Source organism: Pteronotus mesoamericanus, unplaced genomic scaffold (genome assembly GCF_021234165.1).
Source record: "Pteronotus mesoamericanus isolate MK-2021 breed Mesoamerican mustached bat unplaced genomic scaffold, CSHL_Meso_final contig_163, whole genome shotgun sequence".
NCBI lineage: Eukaryota > Metazoa > Chordata > Mammalia > Chiroptera > Mormoopidae > Pteronotus > Pteronotus mesoamericanus.
The window spans coordinates 19181125-19200816 of record NW_026555064.1 but is presented as its reverse complement, the minus strand read 5'-3'; the positions used below and the strand labels follow the sequence as shown (position 1 = coordinate 19200816).

The 19692-nt window shown below is 50.2% G+C and overlaps 2 protein-coding genes across 2 annotated transcripts; one reads left to right on the top strand and one right to left on the bottom strand.

The window, feature by feature from the left end:
• The first annotated feature begins 1833 nt into the window (after positions 1-1833).
• EXOSC9 (exosome component 9) lies at positions 1834-13259 on the top strand. The gene is made up of 12 exons (XM_054563542.1): positions 1834-2408; positions 2725-2819; positions 3529-3648; positions 3766-3868; positions 4724-4861; positions 6048-6130; positions 7544-7676; positions 8764-8852; positions 9481-9627; positions 10200-10381; positions 12697-12775; positions 13119-13259. The coding sequence occupies exons 1-12, from the start codon at positions 2343-2345 to the stop codon at positions 13201-13203; spliced, it is 1320 nt and encodes a 439-aa protein (XP_054419517.1). The 5' UTR covers positions 1834-2342; the 3' UTR covers positions 13204-13259.
• Positions 13260-13953: 694 nt separating this feature from the next.
• CCNA2 (cyclin A2) lies at positions 13954-19289 on the bottom strand. The gene is made up of 8 exons (XM_054561975.1): positions 19089-19289; positions 18122-18365; positions 16803-16915; positions 16382-16605; positions 15497-15704; positions 14815-14928; positions 14296-14429; positions 13954-14016 (listed from the first exon to the last, which is right to left on the bottom strand). Exons 1-8 carry the CDS (start codon positions 19287-19289, stop codon positions 13968-13970), a joined length of 1287 nt encoding a protein of 428 aa, XP_054417950.1. The 3' UTR covers positions 13954-13967.
• Positions 19290-19692: the final 403 nt, after the last annotated feature.

Genomic DNA, 19692 nt, shown 5'->3' with positions numbered 1-19692 from the left:
TTGCAGAAAACCAGGCTCCATTTAGGCAGGTCATCCAGGTTAACGCCCTACTTCAAGCTGAGTCTTTTAAAGAGCAGACTGCACAGCATCGCCTGAACGGCCCCGCAGTCTTCAGAGGCTTCCCCCTTGTTGGCATAAAACAAAGGTCCCTTCAGTGCTTCAAAGTTTCCTGACGTACATCTATTTTAAGATGGTGTGTACATGGGAGTAAGGATGGGTTAGACACCCCCAGATTATCCTGAACGAGAGCAAATGCTGCAGTGTTGAAGTTACAACAACATAACAGCGGAAGGAGGAAGAAACAGTGGAAATTCTGCAGAAGTGGAAGGAAAGACAGGGCAAGGTAACCACGCGTCCACCCCGGAGAGCACGCTGCCCCGGCGAACCGAGGTAGTTTCACGGGAAGCCCTGTCCAGCCAAAAAGGGAAGGAAACTAACACTGAATAGCTGTTGTGTCCAGAACATTGTGTGAGGGGCTTTTAGTCTGACCACTTAACACAAACTGTGTATTATTTCCAAACTAAAGATACAGAAGCTGAAGCTCAGAATTACGTAACTCACCCAAAGTCCATCTGAAGCCAAAAGAGTCCATTCTTCCTCCACACCCAGGCTGCCTCCCAGGACAGGACAGCCTGTCTCGGTAAAGGTCTATTTCATTTCTGAAGGGAAAGAGAAGTTACTAAACACCCACTAAAAGAACCCAAGGTTTACATGATGAACTTTGCCAGTTCTGTTGTGAAACTGAACTATAAACATGAACATATGCCGTTTAGAGAACTTTAATGCCCTGGAGCCTGCAATCCCCTTGCTTCTTCTGAGAATCAGCCAGCGATCCAAACCTGTGGACCTCATTTCTGCCCCTGTTCCGCCTTCGCAGCAGCGCCTGTCTCAGCCTTGGCTCATGTGGTGTCTTCTGCTCGAAACACTTTCCAGCTCCTCCAGATGCTACTGCGGCGGCTCATCACTGAGGATCCAGCTACTGAAATGTCACCTCCACAGAGTGGGCCCTTCCTGCAAATACCCCTCCTAAAATAGCACCCCTATTCTCAGATAGCTCTCAGCTTGTGACTTGTGTTATTCTTTTGTTTCTACCACTTATTTCCTCCAAAGAGAATATAAATTTCTTGAGGAACAGGATCTTGTCCACCCGGTTTCTCCAGCCCTTGAATTATTCTTAGGACGCAGGAGGCCCTCACAAATATGTGGGGAGTTTATCGAGTTCATGAATTGTAAACAGCACAAAGTGAGATTACACTGTATCCGCGGTAGGAAAAAAAGTGAAGAGAGACCAAAGAGACGGAATGGAGCCTGTGTGGGCGTTCACGGCCGTTCACCCCCGCAGCAAATGGAAGCAAAATACCGCGCAAACACTTCGTTCCTAATGCTCACACCACGCCCGGCTCTGCTCCAAGCATTTCACAGGCGTTCACTCGTCTCTACCCCTCGTGATAACATGCACGTCCGTCACTCCCATCCTGCAGAGGAGGACAGGGAAGCACGTGGGCTAACTTGGCCAGGGCCGAGCGCGAGCCAATGGCAGGATCAAATCCGAACCCAGGTGGCCCGAGCTCTTGCTTTTAATAATGATTGATGCTGCAGCTCAAAAAAAAAAAAAAAAAAAAAAAAAAAGAAAGAAAAAGGAGCCGACTGAGTGGCAGCACCGACACACCAAGGTTCCTTCATGCCCATAAAAGTCCGTCCACCGGTTTAACCTAACGGAGGGACGGAAAGGCGTGACAGCACATTTTGTTCCCGAGGGTAGTTACGACACTACTCGTTACGACAGAGGGGCATTCTCAGCGCCTGTCGCCGTCTCAGGTCTCCGAGGTTGCACCCCAGCTCACCTTCCGTGTGCCCCACTCTCCACCTCCGCCCGCTCCTGCCGGTGTTCCTGCACCGCACCTGCCGCGCGCGCGGCCCCCCGGCGCCCGAGCGGCCACCCTGACCTGCCCCACCTGCAAGGCGGCAGGCACCCCTGTCCAGCCCGCCCCGCTACGACTGAGGGAAGGGTGCGGTGTGACAGCTCGACACTGAAGTTAATCTCTACCTCTATTGCTTATTTTTGGGGTCCCCTCCACCGCTACGTTTTCAGGTAAAAGAGATAGGTATTTGGATTCGGAAACGCGCCTCGCGTAGCCGCCGGCTTTCGCCCGGCCACTCCCGCCGGCGCCGGCCTCGCTCCGAGCCTGCGCAGTAGCGCCGCGCCGCCGCGGCCTCCGCAAGTCCCGCCGTCGAGCCTTGATGACGTAAGCGCCTGCGCCGCCAGCGACCGGGGCGCGCGTGGAGAGGCTCGGGTTTCTTTCCCACGGGTTACGCTGTCCGTGGGTCCCGGGACTGCCAACATGAAGGAGACACCGCTTTCCAACTGCGAGCGCCGCTTCCTCCTCCGCGCTATCGAGGAGAAGAAGGTACACGGCCCCGGGCCCTTGGGGGTGCGTGGGCCCTCGGGTGGCCCGGCCGCCCGCAGCTTCCTGGCTGGGCCCTCGCTGGCCCCTCGCTGGCCCCGGGAACCCCTGCGGGGCGGCTGCTGCGTCCCCAGCCCCCCAGGTTTTATTTGGCTCCAGTGTGTTCTCGTCAAGGCTCGAGTCACCCCAGCCACTGCCAGCGCCCCGGCTCCCAGTTCGCACTTGCCAGTGGGGGTGGGTGGGCGCCCAGGGCCCGGCCCAGAGCGGCTGCTCTCTGCCCGCTGTTGAAGGAGTGAGCGAGTGACTGTTGTGCTTACAGCGCCTGGATGGCAGGCAAACCTATGACTACAGGAGCATCAAGATCTCGTTTGGAACAGATTACGGGTGCTGTATTGTGGAGCTTGGGAAAACAAGGTAACAAAAGATTCGAACTGGATAGAAGCTCAGCGCGGGGACCTTTTCCAGAACCTAATGGCTCAGTTGTATACAGAGCAGCTAGGAAGTCTGCACGGTACTTTGTTTCGCTGCCAAAAAGAAGTATCGTTTCTTTAATGCAAGATTCTTTTGTTTTGTAGTTAACACTTTACATTTTTAATCAGAAGTATATTTTCTGTCACATGGGTATCACATAGTTCTTGATTGCACTAAATTTTTCTGCATGTCCTGTCAGTGAATAGACGCTACTTACCTCTTGAGTCATGTGAGGATTTGGTTTTTAATATCCATTTGGAAGTCGTGAAGATATTGGTCTGATAGTGTCAGTGAACCATGCCAAGGAAAACTCCGAAAAAATCTCGAGTTTTCATGCTCTCTTGTATCAATAGATACTTGTTTTAGAAAAGAAAAGTTGAGGTCATTAATTTTTTTTTTTAAGGATCTACAGAATAATTAGTATTGTAAGTATAAGATTTTTTTCTTGTCATCTCTTTGGATATGCCATGTATTTTATTCCTGTATATATTTTACTCTACTTCATATATAATAGCAGCCTCTAATGATACATCGTGCTGAGTGTCTTTGTCTTATTACTCAGAGTAAGGTTGAAATGTAATTAGTTTTTGTTTTGTTTTTTAATTGGAAAGGAACTGTATATAGCCAACAGATTTGCACTTTATCTTTGCAGAGTTCTTGGACAGGTTTCCTGTGAACTTGTTTCTCCAAAACTCAATAGGGCAACAGAAGGTATTCTATTTTTTAACCTTGAACTCTCTCAGATGGCTGCCCCGGCTTTTGAACCTGGCAGGTATTTAAATCTTCTTAAACTAGCTGCTTTAACCAGAGGAGAATGTAACTGCAGCGAGGTATTGTTTTAATGCCTGGTGTTACAGTTCATGACATTAGCCCGTTCCTATTTTCATAGGCAGTCAGATCTCTTGGTGAAGTTGAATCGCCTCTTGGAAAGATGTCTAAGAAATTCGAAGTGTATAGACACTGAATCTCTCTGTGTTGTTGCTGGTGAAAAGGTGGGGAATGTGCCCAGAGTTCTTAATCTTAGGATGAATATTGTTGGTTCATGGATCCCTGTATCTGCCCATTAATTCTCAAAGCTTAATTCATTTCCACACTGGCTCACTTCACTTCAGATGTTCCTGAGTGCCACCCATAGCACTTCATGTCATTGCTCTGAAGAGGGACAAAAAACATTGTGAAAATAACAACTTGCATTTTTGTTAAAATGTCTTACTCAAAGAACTTGTGGTTTTTCATATATTTTTGTTTATTGTCTTATGTTATTTAAGTGAGTTGATAGACACAGGTAATATTTTCTTTTTCTGTGGATGTCAAACTGAAGAATGGATTAAATCCTTCATTTGGATGGGTTTATTGACTTCCATAGCACTGCACAATGAGTCAGGGGTAGGCTGACATTGCAAATCTTACTCTCTGTAAACTGTTCAGCCTGAAAATAGCAGAACTTTATTCTGGATGAGGGCATTTTGACCATTGTTTTTGACTCCAGAACAGTCACTCAGCTGTTCCCCATTCCATGCTTGAAAGTGAAGCTTCCTATTTGCACGTCTTGTTTTACTTGTAAAATTATCATAAATGCTTGGAGTTAGGGAAATGTTAGTATTAAATATAAAATGGTTCTACGTATTTAGAGCATATATTTTACTGTTGTCAAATGACTCTGCTGTTGGTATTTCAGCTGTTGGTCTGGCTTAGCATTTTTCTAAGTAGAGTTTTATTGATAACAAGAGAAGGAGTAACCACATTTTAACAGCCAGAGAAAAATTGGCACATAGTGTTACTTTTCCTTTTAAATAGCCAGTAGTCGTGATCAGTAGGACTGACTTTTGCTTTAAATTCGCATTCAGGTTTGGCAAATACGTGTGGACCTACACTTACTAAACCACGATGGGAATATTATTGATGCTGCCAGCATTGCTGCAATCGTAGCCTTGTGTCACTTCCGAAGACCTGACGTCTCTGTGCAAGGAGATGAAGTCACGCTGGTGAGTGGGCTCCCGTGACGTGAGCCGTGCACCTCTCTGTGGGTGAATGAGCTTGTTACTGGGGGAGTCTCACTGTCTGGAAGTTAGGTGTGTTCTACAGTTTGTTCACAAGGCAGAAACTACAGGTGGTCGGAGTTGTCTTTGAAGTCTCTTAAATCTCCTGTAAAGTTCTCTGAGCAGCCAGTGAGGGCGCTGCTTTTAGGCATCAGACTGGAGCAGCCTCTTTTTAAAGACTCAGAGGTTGGGACCCAGGTTTCTTTTTCAACAGTGGAGACATGTCCTTTTAGAGAAGGCAGATGGTGTAAGGAAGTAAAAACAAGTAGAGAGTGATTAGTACACACAAAAAGGTATCAGTTAAAAAAAACACTTGGGAGTTACTGCTGGTGCTAATGTAAAATGGTATTTTGTAAAATGGTACAGCCTGGCAGTTTCTGAAAAAGCTGAGTGTAAATGTTTACAGCCCAGAAACTCCATACCTAGAACGAAAGTAAATTGCTAGGTATGGAATCCTAGGTATTTCATTCCATACTCAAGAATGAAAGTATACACTCACTCAAAAGACTTTTACGTGACTGTTCATAGTGTATTTGTAATGGCCAAAAACTGGCAGCAGTCCAGTTTATCAGCTGGGGAATGGGAGAACCGGATGGCCTGTCCGTGCCACGGAAGGCAGCTCAGCGGTGAGCCCAGCCGGACTGCTGACACGCACCGCAGGGTGGATGACGCGTCCTAAGCTGAAAGGAGGCTGATGTGAAAGGCTGAAAATGGTTTGACTCCACTTCTGTGCGGTGCCCAGAAAAGGCAGGTTTACAGAGCGGGCAGTCCGCCCGTGCTGCCTGGGGCCGGAAGTGAGGGCGGACTGCAGCAGGCTCAAGGGAAGTGGGGGGGGCGGTGCAGGGGGGGGTTATGGGAATGTTAAACTGGATTGTGGTGATAGTTACATAACCATAAATGTATTGCAAATGCACTAAAAATGCGTGGATCTTACAGTGTGTACAGTCTCTCTCAATACAGCGCTTGACAAATGCATAAAGTTAAAAGGCACATGAATGGCAAAGTCAGATAGGTAATTATGAAAGAAGCGATTTAGGTACTCACTGAGGACTCAAGGAACGTCATCTTGTACTTCAATACTTGATGTGCAGGGTGATTGCTTTTGCAGCTCCTGTCTTTTGTTTTCTAACAGTACACTCCAGAGGAGCGGGCCCCCGTGCCGTTGAGCATCCACCACATGCCCATTTGCGTCAGCTTTGCCTTCTTCCAGCAAGGGTGAGTCTCATCCTGGCCCCGACTGGAGCGGGCGGGGCCGCCGGGAGTGGGGCTGTTTCCCGCGACACCCGGGCAGGTGAACAAGCCCTCCGGTAATACTCCAGCTGCTCATGGTTCAGAGAAGAGCTTTGCATTTATAATTTTAGCCCTTCCTTTGTAAGGGCTTTAGTTGGCGAAGAGCTTTCTCGATAGACATGACAAACTCTGTAATTTAGGGACTCCACCTGTGTCTTTTCAAGGCACATCATAAATTCATGAATTTACTGCCGCGTGGTGGTGTGTGATCTTGCCACATCTCTCGATTTGCAGGTGTTAAGAGACTTGCGTGTCGGGGTCCATTTTGGGAAGGGGGAGTGGGAACTACTGCGGATAGATGGAGGCAGGACCTGAAGCGCGGGAGCTGCAGTAGCCTGGGAGCCGTCACGGGGGACACTTCACGGCAGGAGGTGTGGTGGAGCTGTCGGCCTCCGGCCGTTTCCTCACGGTTCTCAGCTGATCCCTCCTGCTGCAGCGACCCAGTCCCTGGTCCCTGGTCCCTGGTCCCTGGTCCCCGGTCCCCAGCATGGTCCTGCAGGGAGGAGCTGGAGCCTTGCACCATTTTAGAAACAGAGGGAGGCACAGATGAGATGTTGGAACAGTTTTATGAATAAGAACTAGGGAAAAGCTTTCAACATTCAGTCATTGTAGGGCAGAATTGCATTAGAGGAAACTAGGCCAGCACTGGCAGGCAGAAGTACATGAGCCATGTTTGTAATTAAAATTTCCCAGACATTAAAAAGGTAAAAGGAATCGGGTACATTTAAGTTTTACGTATTTTACCTAATATATCTAAGATATTTTAATATGTAATCAATGTCTTAAAAAAATTATGCATGAAATGCTTTACTTTCTCTATTCCTACTGCATCTTGGGGACCCAGTGTTGCACACGCACAGAACGTGTCTGTGTGGGCCGGCCACGTCCTGGGGCTCAGTAGCCTCGTGGGGCTGGAGGCTGCCAGGCGACAGGGCCGAAACACAGCGTTTGTTACGTGAGCCACTAGGAGAACCTGGAAGAGCTTCCGAGGACAGGTCACTAAGGAGACTTAAATTAATCAAGTCATCTTTATTAATGAGCCACAGGTTATTTAATCAAAGCGATAGCATCAGGTTTTAATTACATATCATTTAAATAAAACTGTTAGGAACTTAATGTGATTTTGGTGCAGTAACTCACAATATCCACTTAGCATTATTTCGTGGCCATAAGACCAAACATTCCCTTGTATCTTTTCCCATGAAAGTGACTCACACCCCCAGGCTGAGACCGTCACTCTGTGGACCCTGTTAATGCCATCCCTGAGGGGCACCCGTTGGTGGGAGGCGGACGGGCGCCCGGCCCCAGGTGCTCAGGCCCGCCGCATGTTCCTTCCAGCACCTTTCTGTTGGTGGACCCCAGCGAGCGCGAGGAGCGCGTCATGGACGGCCTGCTGGTCATCGCCATGAACAAGCACCGCGAGATCTGCACCCTCCAGTCCAGCGGCGGGATCATGCTGCTGAACGAGCAGGTCCGTGCTGTGCTCCGGCCCGTGGCCAGCAGTCTCTTCTCCCAGAAGCCTGTTCTTTCTTTGTGACTAACGTCCAACAAGGGTATTTCCAGTGTCTGATTCTGGGATGTGTTAGAGTCCGGCTTCAGGACTGTCATTGGCCTGCTGACTGGTGGCCACGAGGTGTCTTCCTCCCTTCCTGCTGACCCCAGTGGGGCCCTTCAGAGTTGGACCCTTCCAGGTGGAGGGGCACTTTGTACTTTCCAGAGAAAGAAGAGACTCAGATGTCTCTCCCCACAGAAAGGGGTCAAAGATAGAAATGAGGTTAAAAGATATCTTTTAGAATTTTGGTACAGTAAGCAGCCCTCAAACCCAGCTACGTGTTGGATTGACATGGGGCCAGAAACAGGCCACCGGGCGCCACGCGTGGCAGCCGCCCCGGTGCACGGGCCGCTTCAGGTGGGGTCCCGGCGCTGTGTTGTGCTGACTCACCTTTGGCCAGTGATTTCCGTTTCCACGCCTCAGTTTCTTTATCTGTGAAATAGGGGCAACATGACTGTCGAGACCGTGTTAGCAGAGCACAGGACAAGCTGCTGGGTGGCACCGCACAGCTTGTGTCAAGTGCGCAGTAGAGCCAGGCTTTGTGTGGCGCCCATCTCTGCCGGCATCGTGCCCCTCCCAGGTCCCTGTTCCCGGAGGGACCGGTCCTTTGGCCTCTGAAGCCCGAGGACGGACACTTGCTTCCTGAAAGCTCCCGGGTGCTCTGCAGCCCCGCTGGGCCGGGGCTGGGCCGGGGCTGGGGCCCATGCCCGGGAGGAGGTCGGGCGCCCTGAGCCTGCGGTGCGGGCCTGGGGCCTCTTCACGGCTGCTCCGTAGCGTAACAAGCACGTTTCCAGGGCTGTTCCCTTAACCTGCTTGTCCTTCGGATGTTTTGAAACAACTCTCACAATTTGCTTTGTGTTTACATTGTATTAACTTCATATTTGAAAAAAAGTCAGGCTTAAATTACAAAGTTAGAAAAACTAATCTCGTGTTCTTGGTTTTGTTAGAGAAAACCTTGAATTTCTTTATTCAATGTCTTTAAATAACAATTCATTATTATAAATAGGTTTTGAGGTGCAGTAAAATCGCTGGCGTGAAAGTGGCAGAAATTACAGAGCTAATACAGAAGGCTTTGGAGAATGACGAGAAAGTGAGGTAGGTTTAATATTGTTAGAACTAAATGGTGTTTTTATAGATTTTTCTGTTAAGGATCCTTCTTGCCCCAGGGTAACCACACAGTTGGATCTTTTCTTGTTAATTTCAGTCGACTCTACCCGATGTTTTTGGAAAGTTGAGTGAACCAGTTGTGTATTCCAATTTAAACAATCTGTATTGAAAAGCCACATAGTATTTTTCTTAAAAAAAAAAGTTAAACATTTTCTTAGGAAAAAAGAATCTGGTAACTCACATTAGCAAAAAAGGACACAAACCGGGCTGCTCCGCCGCCTCAGCACGTGCCAGGAAGCAGGGCCTGTGGCCCAGCAGGCGGCGTCTCTGTCGCTGGGAGGCGGGCGCGGGCCCACGCGGCTGGCCAGAGGGCTGGAGAGCGATGGGCTGTGGGTGCCGAGCAGTGCGAGTGCCTGGGCCAGTAAATGGCGACGAGGGGGGCCTGGTGTTACTCCTCTCGACAGGTGTCAGACGCTGGTGAAGGTACCTTAGTCAAATAGCTATTCCAGTATTTCTCATCCATCAGAAGTTAACCTTTTCACTTGTCTTCTTTTCCATCTGCTGTCTACCCCATTCCCCCCCCCCCACTACCCTCCCTCCCAAAAACCCCACGCAGGAAAGAAGGGGGGAAGTTTGGCTTTGCGGAGTCTATAGCAAATCACAGGATCACGGCGTTTAGGATGGAGAAGGCCCCTGTGGACACGTCGGACGTGGAGGAGAAAGCAGAGGAAATCATCGCGGAAGCTGCGCCGCCTCCTGAAGTGTATCCTCAGCTGGGCCTGTTTTGTTTGTTTGTTTGTTGTCTCTTCCCCGTAACAAGACTGAGAGCACTGTGGCATTTGTTAGGCGCATGTGCAGGGTGCGCGCGCTGAAATTTGTCTTCTGAAGCGCTGCGCTTCCTGAGAGGGAACGCTGGGGCTACCAGGTGGTGTGACGCCCACCTCCTCTCCAGCCGTCCTGCGGAGCCCTGCACGTGCTTAGGTTAAGAACCAATTTAGAGCATCTCATTTTCCCTTGGAAAATGGTTCTTTAATTTCAGCAGCATGGTCAAGCCTTCCATCCACTAGCACATGATGTTTTCGACATTTTTCCTTCCTTCACCGAATCTGTCCCTGTCCTATTCACGCGCTTCCTCACCACATGCCCGTGGAAGCCCCGCTGGAGGCGAGACGTTTTACTTTTCCTCGCTGTGCAGTGTCCTCAGTGTAGCTCTTAGTCCGTTTCCTCGGGAGTTTGAGGCTCGCTCCGGCCTTGAAGGGAGAGCCCTTCCACCCCTTCTCTGTCGGTGCCGCGCCCGGCGGCCTTGCCTGTCGCTCCGCTTCCTTAACCGGCAAGTGTATCTAACCCTGTGCTCTGGACCCCGGGCACCGCCCAGATTGGAGAAGGAATAGAAAATTCCTGGGGCGACCTGGAAGACTCTGAGAAGGAAGAGGAGGGAGGAGGCAGTGACGAAGCCATCGTCCTCGACAGCGTGAGAGTGGCCACGGACGTGGACGTCCCCAGCGCTGGCAGCCGGGGTAGGCGCTGCTTCGTGGCTTTGTTATGCATTATACGCTTTATATTACATACATGTACAGGCATAAGTTATATATGCTTCATATGTAGATATGTTCTAGCCCTGTTTATAGATGTCCCTAAAATAGGGACCTTATTTTTATATATTAGTACTTCCTCTTTTTAGAGGGGTGAAATATTTTGATTTAAATTTGACCTGAACTGTTGAAGCCACGTGCACTCTTCACTCCAGTGACCACGCTTACCTTTTGTGGGGCAGCGGCAGCTCTGTGGTGTGTGTGCAGAGTCGCATTTTCAATTGAAAAATGTTTCGTTCTCTTTTATATATGTCTGTCTGGATCACAGGGAGGTTCCTTAAAGGTCTTACCCCTGCGTGCTGTTTTCTTGACGTGGTTTCTAGACGGAAACGTAACATACATTATAGAATTGTGCTCTTGAGTAGCGCTTTCCGCGAATCAGAAACGTCCGGTTCCTGTGTGCCCTAGCACAGCGCCGCTAGCCACGTGCAGTTGTTGAGCACTTGACATGTGGGTTGTGTGACTGAGAACTGGACCCTGAACCTTAACTCTGGTTAACATAAAAGTTAAGTAGCGTCATGTGGCCACCACGTGAGAGTGGTATCAGTACCAAGCTGGAATTACCTGGAATACGGGTGGTTCTGGGTGTCCCTGGCATTGTGAAGGCCGTAGTGCTGGAGAAACCGCTTGTGCCTGTGGACGTTTTCTTTTAAGCAGGCCAGTGTTGTGCTTGGTCCGTGCTGGGAACGGATCGTGGGTGGTGGGTTGTGCAGCGGGAACAGCAACTGCAGGGGGGCGCGGGGCGCGGGGCCGGGAGCGCCCCGGAGTCCGTGCGCCGCCCAAGGCTGCCTGCCAGGAGGAGGCGAGACTCGCCGGTGAGCGTGGCTGAGCCCGCGGGGCCTCCTGTACGAAAACAGCCCCACGGGTCGGGACCTTCGCTGCCTTCCCAGGTCGCTCTGCTGGACATCACTCTTCCTGGTCTTGGTCCGTGTGTGCCCTCACCCTAAGTGAAGCTGCAGGCTTGTTGTGGGGTCACATGCACGTCAGCCTGTCTGTAAATGCTTCACAGCATCCTGGCGTGTTGGATGGCCCTCGCTGGTTCAGTCATTCCCTTATTGACAGTAACTGTATGTTGACAACACTTTCCCACTATTTCCATGCCAGTGAGCAGCCTCGCATGTGCCCCTTACGTATTTGTGAGCTGTTTTTCTAAGCTTAATAAGGTTAATAGCTAGGATCTTCTATTAATGTGAAGAGGAGTAATTTCAACTAAATAGTAATGGTGGGCCTAAGATAATTGGTATAGTCTTTCTAAAGCACATGAACAAAGGTAGAAACTAATTGAGAACTCAAAATATAAACTGATAAACCAACAACCAACGGAGGAAAGGGTTAATTCACATTACATATCATTAGTGAAGGCTCAAGAGAGAAGTGAGCAAAAGATACAAAGTAATTCTCAACTGCAGACCCCGGCACTGGCAAGGCTGTGTGGCAGAGGGGTTTCCTCCTCTCCTGTTTCTGGGAGTGTAAGTTGGAACAGTAATTCTGGGGGGAGTTAACAAAAATCTTTCAGAATGTATGTGCGCACTGACCTAGAAGCAATGTGAATCATTGTTTCTAGGCATTTTCTTTCCAGTGTTGCTTATAATAGGGTAAATTAAAATTTCGATGTTCAGAATGGGCCCCTTCCAGATAGACGGTGGCACCTCCGAGGGCGGCGTGCCATCCGGTCCCCACGCTGGCCCTGCGAGGGGCTGCGTGTCGTCTGTCTGCGAAGTGTGGAGGTCCCCTGCCTTCTGTTGGGATGCGACCGAACGATGGCGTGGTCCGGGAGCGTTTGGGGAATAAAGCCCATGCTGTGCCAGGGCTTCGGGCTCCGTGAGGGAAGGGAGGAAGCAAGGCGTCCTGTCAGCCTGCACCCGGAGCGGCCTGGGCCGTTCGTAGTAGGAGATGCGGTTTCGAGGTGCCACCTGGAAACCAGAGAGGAAACTTCCGCAGAGAACGGAAGCCACCCTCAGAGATGCCGCGGGTTCGCAGCCAGACCCTCGCGGCGCGGCGCGGCCCACGTTTTTTGGCTTCCCAGTCAATTAAACCGCATACACCTTACTGAAACAATACCTTACTGCAAAGAAACGCTAGCCATCACCCGAGCCGGTTGGAAAAACACTGCTGATAGAACTGAGTTGCCCAACTTGGGGCTGCCACAGACCTTCAGTTTGTGGAAAACAAATGATCTTCGAGGCACAGCGAGCGAGGCCTGCCTGTGCTTACGCTGCTTTCTGAATGTCCCCCTAAAGATGCCCCCATAGTGCTGTCGGACAGTGAAGAGGAGGACATGATCATCCTAGAACCAGGCAAGAGTCCGAGGAAAGTAAGGTAACGACTTCTGGTTCCTTCCTCTGGCCCTATTCTCATCTGGCCCCACTGTGAACAAAGAGACGTACCTTTCGTTAGAAATCTAGCTGCTCTTTGGGGTCTTCAGCCTGAGGTTTATAAGCACTAGCACCTAAATCAGTAAAACTTCTTGTTGGATGCCTTTCAAAGCCATTGCATTTTACTCATAGCCGGCAAACGTTACTTTCTACGGGGGGGGGGGGGGGCGCGGGGTAAGGCCTCCTGTTCTGTGGTTCCAGAACCCAACAGTCACAATGGGGTTGCCCACGGAATCAGCTTGCGGTGCTGACGCTATTAGTAAACTGTGCTTTCCCTTCATTCACAGAACGCAGACCATCAGTGCAAAACAAGAAAAAGCACCAAGTAAAAAGCCAGTGAAGAAGAGAAAAAAGAAGAGACCTGCTAATTAAAGCTCACATGGTTGTATTTGTGTATATAATTATTAAAAGGATATTTATTTAAGTGCTAGCAACCGTGGGTATTTTATTCACAAATCCATTATAAAATCTAGCCATTTCTTTATATAGTTTTTACATTTTGTTTTTAATAAAACTTCTGGAGAACTTAACAGGTTTAAATAATTGTCCCATTAGTAAAGTGTAAAAGTTGAGGAGTGAAGAAGCATTTCTTAAGAGTGTCCAAAGGGCCCAAAGAGTCTAGGATCATCACGACCCAAAAATAAGCAGATTTATTCCAGACAGGCCTCGATTATGTGAGTCAGCAAATGGCCTAGATTCTTAAGAAAATGTCAGAACTATTGTCTGTTTTCCTGAAACTATAAAATATAGTTAAATTTTTAAATATTTTAGAAGTCTTCCTAGTCCCCATAGGAGAAATTTTTCCGAGTGAAATCCTGAAGTCAAATTTTTACCTCAAATTAAATTTGACTTACAAAATCCAAGTTTTCTAAATCAATTTATTAATTCTTATTCTTACTACCCTGACAGTTGGCATCATTAATACTTCAACAAAACCACTTAAAATTAGGCATATATCTAAGATAGTTACATGTACAAAAGATATACAAATTAAAACCACTTTAAAAGGAATGGATACCATAATTTGTACTTGACGATAACTTCACACTCAGAAGTGACTGTAAAGGCCCCGGATGAGAACCGCGCCCCAGTCCAGGGAGGGAGTCGGGCCCGGTGGCGAGGGCAGCCTCCCGCCGCTACACCTGCAGCGTCTCCGGCGGGACAAGGAGGGACACGCCGTGGTACCTGGGAGAAGGAAAAGCCTGTGTTCAGGAAACCTTCATTGCGAGGCGCCGTTTCTGTCCATCTGGCTACATAAAGGAGGATGAAGCTGTTGTCTGGTCCCCAAGCACCAGTGTGCCCCAATCCTCCCCCCGGCCCCCCACAGCGGCTCGCCACAGCCGCCTGGCCTGCTCCAAGGACGGCTGCCGGGAACCCTTCGGTGGGACACAAGCGCCGAGGGCCTCCGACCGCGCGGTAGCCCGGAAAAGCCAGCCTCTCCCAAGCCCCCAGGCCCCGTCTTACTTGGGGTGCTTGTACTTCTCTCTGACCGACTGCTGGGCGTGCTGCGGGGCCCTGAGGTAGGTCTGGTGCAGGTCCAGGAGGCAGGGCTTGAGGCTCTCCAGGGTGTACCCCGTCTTCTGCACCAAGGAGTCAGGCTGCCAGGAGGGAGGGGGAGAACACCGTGGAGGTGCTTGTAGGAGCAGCACTGAGGTTAATGGTTGGCACTGAGCTTGAGTTTGTCAACCTTCAGTACTAGCACCAACGGGTCTTCCAGCTGGCTCAGGCCAGCGTGCCACCTCTCCCACGGGCGTGGATCGATGTTACTCCTTTCCCTGCAGCTGGCTGGACGGCCAGGATTCTTTAAGTACACCGTTCAAATCTGAGTGATAACTACACTTTCTGCCTATCACGCTGAAACAGTATTGAACCGTTCTTCCAGGTCAGTACACCTAGACAACTGCCAACTGTATAGGACAGTCACTGAACTTCTCTGGCCCCAGTGCTGCCGTGGCGAGGCCGCGTGCAAGCCGCGATACGTACCCAGCTCTGCCCCGTGACTGTGTAGAGCGCGAGGTGGAAGGCCGCTCCGGCGATGACTGAGGGCAGGTACTTGAGGTACGGGTCAGCGTCTATCAGACTCAGCTCCCCCAGAAACTGGAACGGAAAGGGGTGCGCTCGGTGACCGCGAGACCTGGAATTCAGACCTCAGATCTCCGCCTTCCGACCTCATTTTCTCCTGCTGCCCCACGTTTAGACACGTCCACTATCTCAGTGTTTTGTTCCATCCTCTCCCTGTTTTCCCTCTTTTTATAACTTCTTGTTTTTTAAAGATTTTATTTATTGATTTTTTGAGAGAGGAGGAGGGAGGGAGGAAGAGAAGGAGAGAGACATCCGTTGGTTGCCTCCCATGTGTTCAGGTGGGGACTGGACCTACGACCGGGCACTGAACCGACAAACCTCTTGCTTTGCGGGATGACGCCCAACCAACTGAGCCACACGAGTCGGGGCCCCTCTTTTAATCACTTTTAACACAACTGTGCTGGCTAGCATGTCCCAAGCCTTTAATCTCTACCATCTTTTGTCACTGGTAGGCTTTCTCCCATACTGCAGCATGAATCTGCCCGACACACTAAACCCCTTGACCAAGGCTGTATCATAAAACTGGGGCTTGCCCCTAATGGTGCCTGAAGAACCTTACTTCAGCAACATAAAAAGGACTTACCATTGCTAAACTTTCAACCTTGCAGTTCGCAGGCTGCTGGTGCAGGAAGTACTGGGTGAGGAACTGATTGACTGTTGGCGCAGCCAGGTCAAAAGCGAGGACTTTGAGGACGAGGTGCTCCATTCTGAGGACCTGCTTCTTGGTGTAGGTGTCATCTGTAATGTACACAAACTCTGCTACTTCTGGGGGGTAAATTTCTTCAAACTTTCTGCAATGGAAAAAGTTTCAAGTTGTCAGTCCTAAAAGAGATGCGCGAGTATCCCAGTTCTGAAACCCCTCTAGCAGAATACATGCAATGAATCCAAAACCTACACACTCCAAAGGCCTGTTTCCGCTGAGAACTGACCGTGTCCAGCAGAGACTGGGTAAGTGTCACCCTGAACACCCGGAGCAGTAAGGGGCGTGGAGACGCCTCCCCCAGTGCAGTCAACGGAAGGAAACGGGAGGCCCGGCACTTCCCAGGACAGGAACGGTGCCCGAGTCCGCCAAGTAACTGAACATTTGGGACATTTTCTTAGAAAAGTAAACATTTTATGTTTAAGTTTTAAAATTAAGTTTCCATGTCTTAATGGGGAGGAGGTAAGATTTTGCTCATATGCTGGAAAGCACTTTTTTAATGGAAGGAACCACGTTTTCAATCTCGGTAACCTAGTCTCAGTGTGTCAAAATGTAGCCAGCCTGCACGCCCCTTCGCCAAGGCACCCTGGCACCCAGATCGGGAGAAGTTACGCCCTAAAGTAGAACAGCCTCCTCCACACCTGTCACCGCCGAGGTGGTGGGCGACTCTGCCTTGTGTGACGTTAGGTCACACTCTTAAAAACCACGTTTCTTCCCCACACAGAAAGGCACTGATCACTTTTAAGCCAACAAACCAAGCCGACTTACGAGGCTAACAGCATGGCAGCAGTGCCCACAAGCTGAAGCTTTCCTCTCAACACAGACATGGATGAAAGGAACCTATCGATGTAGTTCACAGCCAAGTGCAGGGTCTCATTCTGTAGTTTATATTCTTCTCCTACTTCAACCAGCCAGTCCACGAGGATGGCTCTCATGCTGTTGGTGATGTCCGGCTGTTTCTTCATGTAGCCCGCTTTAGGCTTACATCTCATCTGTTGAGAAAGCTGCTTAGCATAGCGTTAGACGCTGCGGTGAGGTTATTCTACATGAACAAACCCGCTATATGCTAGAGCCTAAGCATAGCAGTAGAGGGATGGACCGGCAGGTGAAAACCTTAAAAACGCCCTCTCACTCCCATTTCCCCAGGGATCACACCGCAGCGCAGCGAGTGCGTTCTGAGGCCCCTTACCTCCATCTCCCTAAGGTGCGTGTGAATGTCCTCGTGGTAGTCTGGGACTTCGTTCACGTTCACTGGCTTTTCATCTTCCAGTACGATCGACATGTCCATCGTGTGTGGTGACTCTGCGGGAATTCAAAAGTACGATTACAGTCACAGTTTAATCTTTTTAATAGCCCGAAGTGATGGTCCTTGCAGGAGTCCCGCGCGATCAAAGCATGCATTGCACCCATGACAAATTACATAGAATATTTCACTCTGGTGTTCAGTACCTCTGTCCACTTAGCTTTAGAGTGATTTTAATTAACAAGAAAAAATACTCATAGGCCACTAACAGGAAAATGAGGAGGAGGACCAGGTATCACGTTAGAGTAGCATTCACCTTCCATGGGACAGTGACACTGCGGTTCTACGAGGACGGTTAGAACCCAGGTTCTGAGGTGATACCTAGGGTTTCCCCTGAAAGTTCGCAGACCCCGAAGCCGGTGTCAAAGCGCACGCTAGGCAACGACTGAGCAGGACTAACACCACGTTCAACAAGTGTCATCTTGTGTGATTTCAAATTATCTTCTGAAGTAAAAACATCATCCATTATTCTTTCCACTTCAAGGTTCACTTTGAGGTTAAAATTTGTTGCAAATTTTAAATAAAAACACGTAAATTATTTTAATGCCAAAGGACTTTCCTGCTCCTTCCGGCCCACCCCCCAGCAACAGAGTAAAATGAGATGGGCTGTCGTGGGCTGTGCGGCGGCCCCAGAGCCGAGGTGCCGGGAGCCCGGCCTGTGCGCGGCTGCCTCGCCGCTCCCCTGTTCGTGCGCGGCTGTGGGCAAGTGCCCATGGCTCCACTCCCGGCTCACAGGAGGACCCTGTTCCTGTCTGGTATCCGAGGATTGCTCAGGCTGGTTTCACAGAAGCTGGATCTCAGGCCGGGGAGGGTTGGGTGTCACACACAGAATCTGCACCCTCACAGGGCCCTCCATGAGGGGGTGTGCACAGGGAGTCCTGGTGAGGAATCCAGCTGAAATTACTCTCCCAACAGTGGGAACATTTCTGGGGTCAGATTCGAATCAGTGTTTGAGATACAGTTAAATTCATGAGCTTGGCAGAGTACCCAGTTAGGGTTTGGGTCCTTTTGTAGGTCACTGGGTCTTGTACTAGCTGTGGGGGTCAGAGATAAGTCACACCCTTTGAAACATGTGACATTAAACCTAACTCATTATATAGTAAGGATTGGGCAAGATAACGCCTGCACATGCAAAATATCATTAATCCAACTTATTTAATAATTGTGGTTACACTGATTAAATACAGATGTTTGTTAAAACTTACCAAAACTTCCATCCATTGGATAATCAAGAGGTACCAGTGGTTTTCTTGGTTCAGGTAACGCAATAGCTGAATTAAATGCCAGGCCATCTTCACATTCTGTGCTTCTGGATTCACCTGTCCTCTTTTGAGTCTCTTCCTCCGCTTCATCCACATGGATGGTAAAAGCAGGCTGTTTACTGTTTGCATTCCAGGGAGGACCAATGACATGCTCATCATTTACGTTAAGATCCTTAAGGGGTGCAGCCTAAAACGAAACCAGTAACTGGCTTTGAGCTTATTAAATAGATTTTGCTTTCTTCCCCTTCTGGGTCTCAGTCTCTGCTTTTACTCTCAACTACTCTATCAGAAAAATTAACTTTTGGGGGCAAAGAAATTTGAGTCAAGGAAAAGAAGGGATGTTCCAATTTGTCACAGGCATGTGTGGGAAGGTGGGAGAGTGTCATAGTAAGTGGAATTATGGAAAAACTAACCAAGGCCACAAGAGGGATGGAGCAGACGAAAGATGACAAGTTTAGGAAAGAGATGGCAAAAACATTTTCATCCTGGGGTGGAGCAACAGAGCAATTCCGGTAAAATGGCGGAATTTACCGAAAGCCAAGTATTTTTTGTAATCTTTCCTAAAGTAGAGTTAACTTCTCTCTACTGGGAAGCGGTAGGAGGTCCGGGTCCCAAAGCAGTGCCTGGGCTTTAAAAGCGAAGAGAAAGGCGCGGAGGCGGGCAAAGACCACACTCATGTGGCAGGGCTTGGTTTCACCCCATTATCTAGAGAAAAAAACCGCAACAGGGCAGACAAGCGGCAAACGCAGTGCTGGCAGGGAGAGTAATGGGAGGACGAAACTACCCCATCCCAGCACGCCAAAAACCAGGGATCAAGGGGGCTCCAGACCCAGATCTCCCTAAAAGACCAGAGGTGCTTTCTCGCCCAACTCTGCCTGCTAAACCCATGCAAAACTTCCCCTCTCTTTACCCTTCGCGTCTTGGGCCTTTGCGGCGGCGCTGGACCCCGCTGGTTCCCGGCCTTGAGCACCGCCAGCCCCGCCCGGGTCCGGGGCTGCTGGACGGGCGACGCCTTCTCGGGGTTGATGTTCTCCTGGTCCTCGTGGGGTGCCGTCTGCTGCACTGTTAGCAGCGCCGAGCCCGCCTCGCGGGCCGCAGAGCTGCCCAACATCCCTGCTCCGGAGGGCAGGGCGGGATCAGCCTGCGGCGCCAAGCAGCGTGCACTCGGTCCCGCCGACCGGCCGCGCCAAGGAGCGCTCCAGTCGTAGCCGCCCGCCGCAGCCCGGGCCAGCCCGCCCGCCCTCCCGCCAGGGATCGCTGAGAACCGGCGAGGCCGCAAAAGGGGCAGGCACCGCCGGGCGTGGAGAGACAAGGACACCCCGAGACCCAATAAGCAGCCCGCCGGAGCCGCGGCCGGTCCTGCAGTTCAAGTATCCCGCGACTATTGAAATAGACCAATGACAAGAGCCGCGGCCCGTGACGTCACTCGAGCGACACGTCGCGGGCGAATGAAGGCGGCCGCGCCCGCAAACGAGGCGGCGCGGGGCGGGGCAGCCCCGCGGGCGGCGGGAGGG

Excerpts from the sequence above, each read along its gene's own strand:
- EXOSC9 (XM_054563542.1), top strand. The coding sequence starts at position 2,343 with ATGAAGGAGACACCGCTTTCCAACTGCGAGCGCCGCTTCCTCCTCCGC. Across the intron at positions 6,131-7,543 it reads TTTGCCTTCTTCCAGCAAGG|CACCTTTCTGTTGGTGGACC; the intron begins GTGAGTCTCATC and ends TGTTCCTTCCAG. Across the intron at positions 12,776-13,118 it reads AAGAGTCCGAGGAAAGTAAG|AACGCAGACCATCAGTGCAA; the intron begins GTAACGACTTCT and ends CTTCATTCACAG.
- CCNA2 (XM_054561975.1), bottom strand. The coding sequence starts at position 19,289 with ATGTTGGGCAGCTCTGCGGCCCGCGAGGCGGGCTCGGCGCTGCTAACA. Across the intron at positions 16,916-18,121 it reads TCCAATGGATGGAAGTTTTG|AGTCACCACACACGATGGAC; the intron begins GTAAGTTTTAAC and ends GAATTCCCGCAG. Across the intron at positions 14,017-14,295 it reads GAGAAGTACAAGCACCCCAA|GTACCACGGCGTGTCCCTCC; the intron begins GTAAGACGGGGC and ends TCCTTCTCCCAG.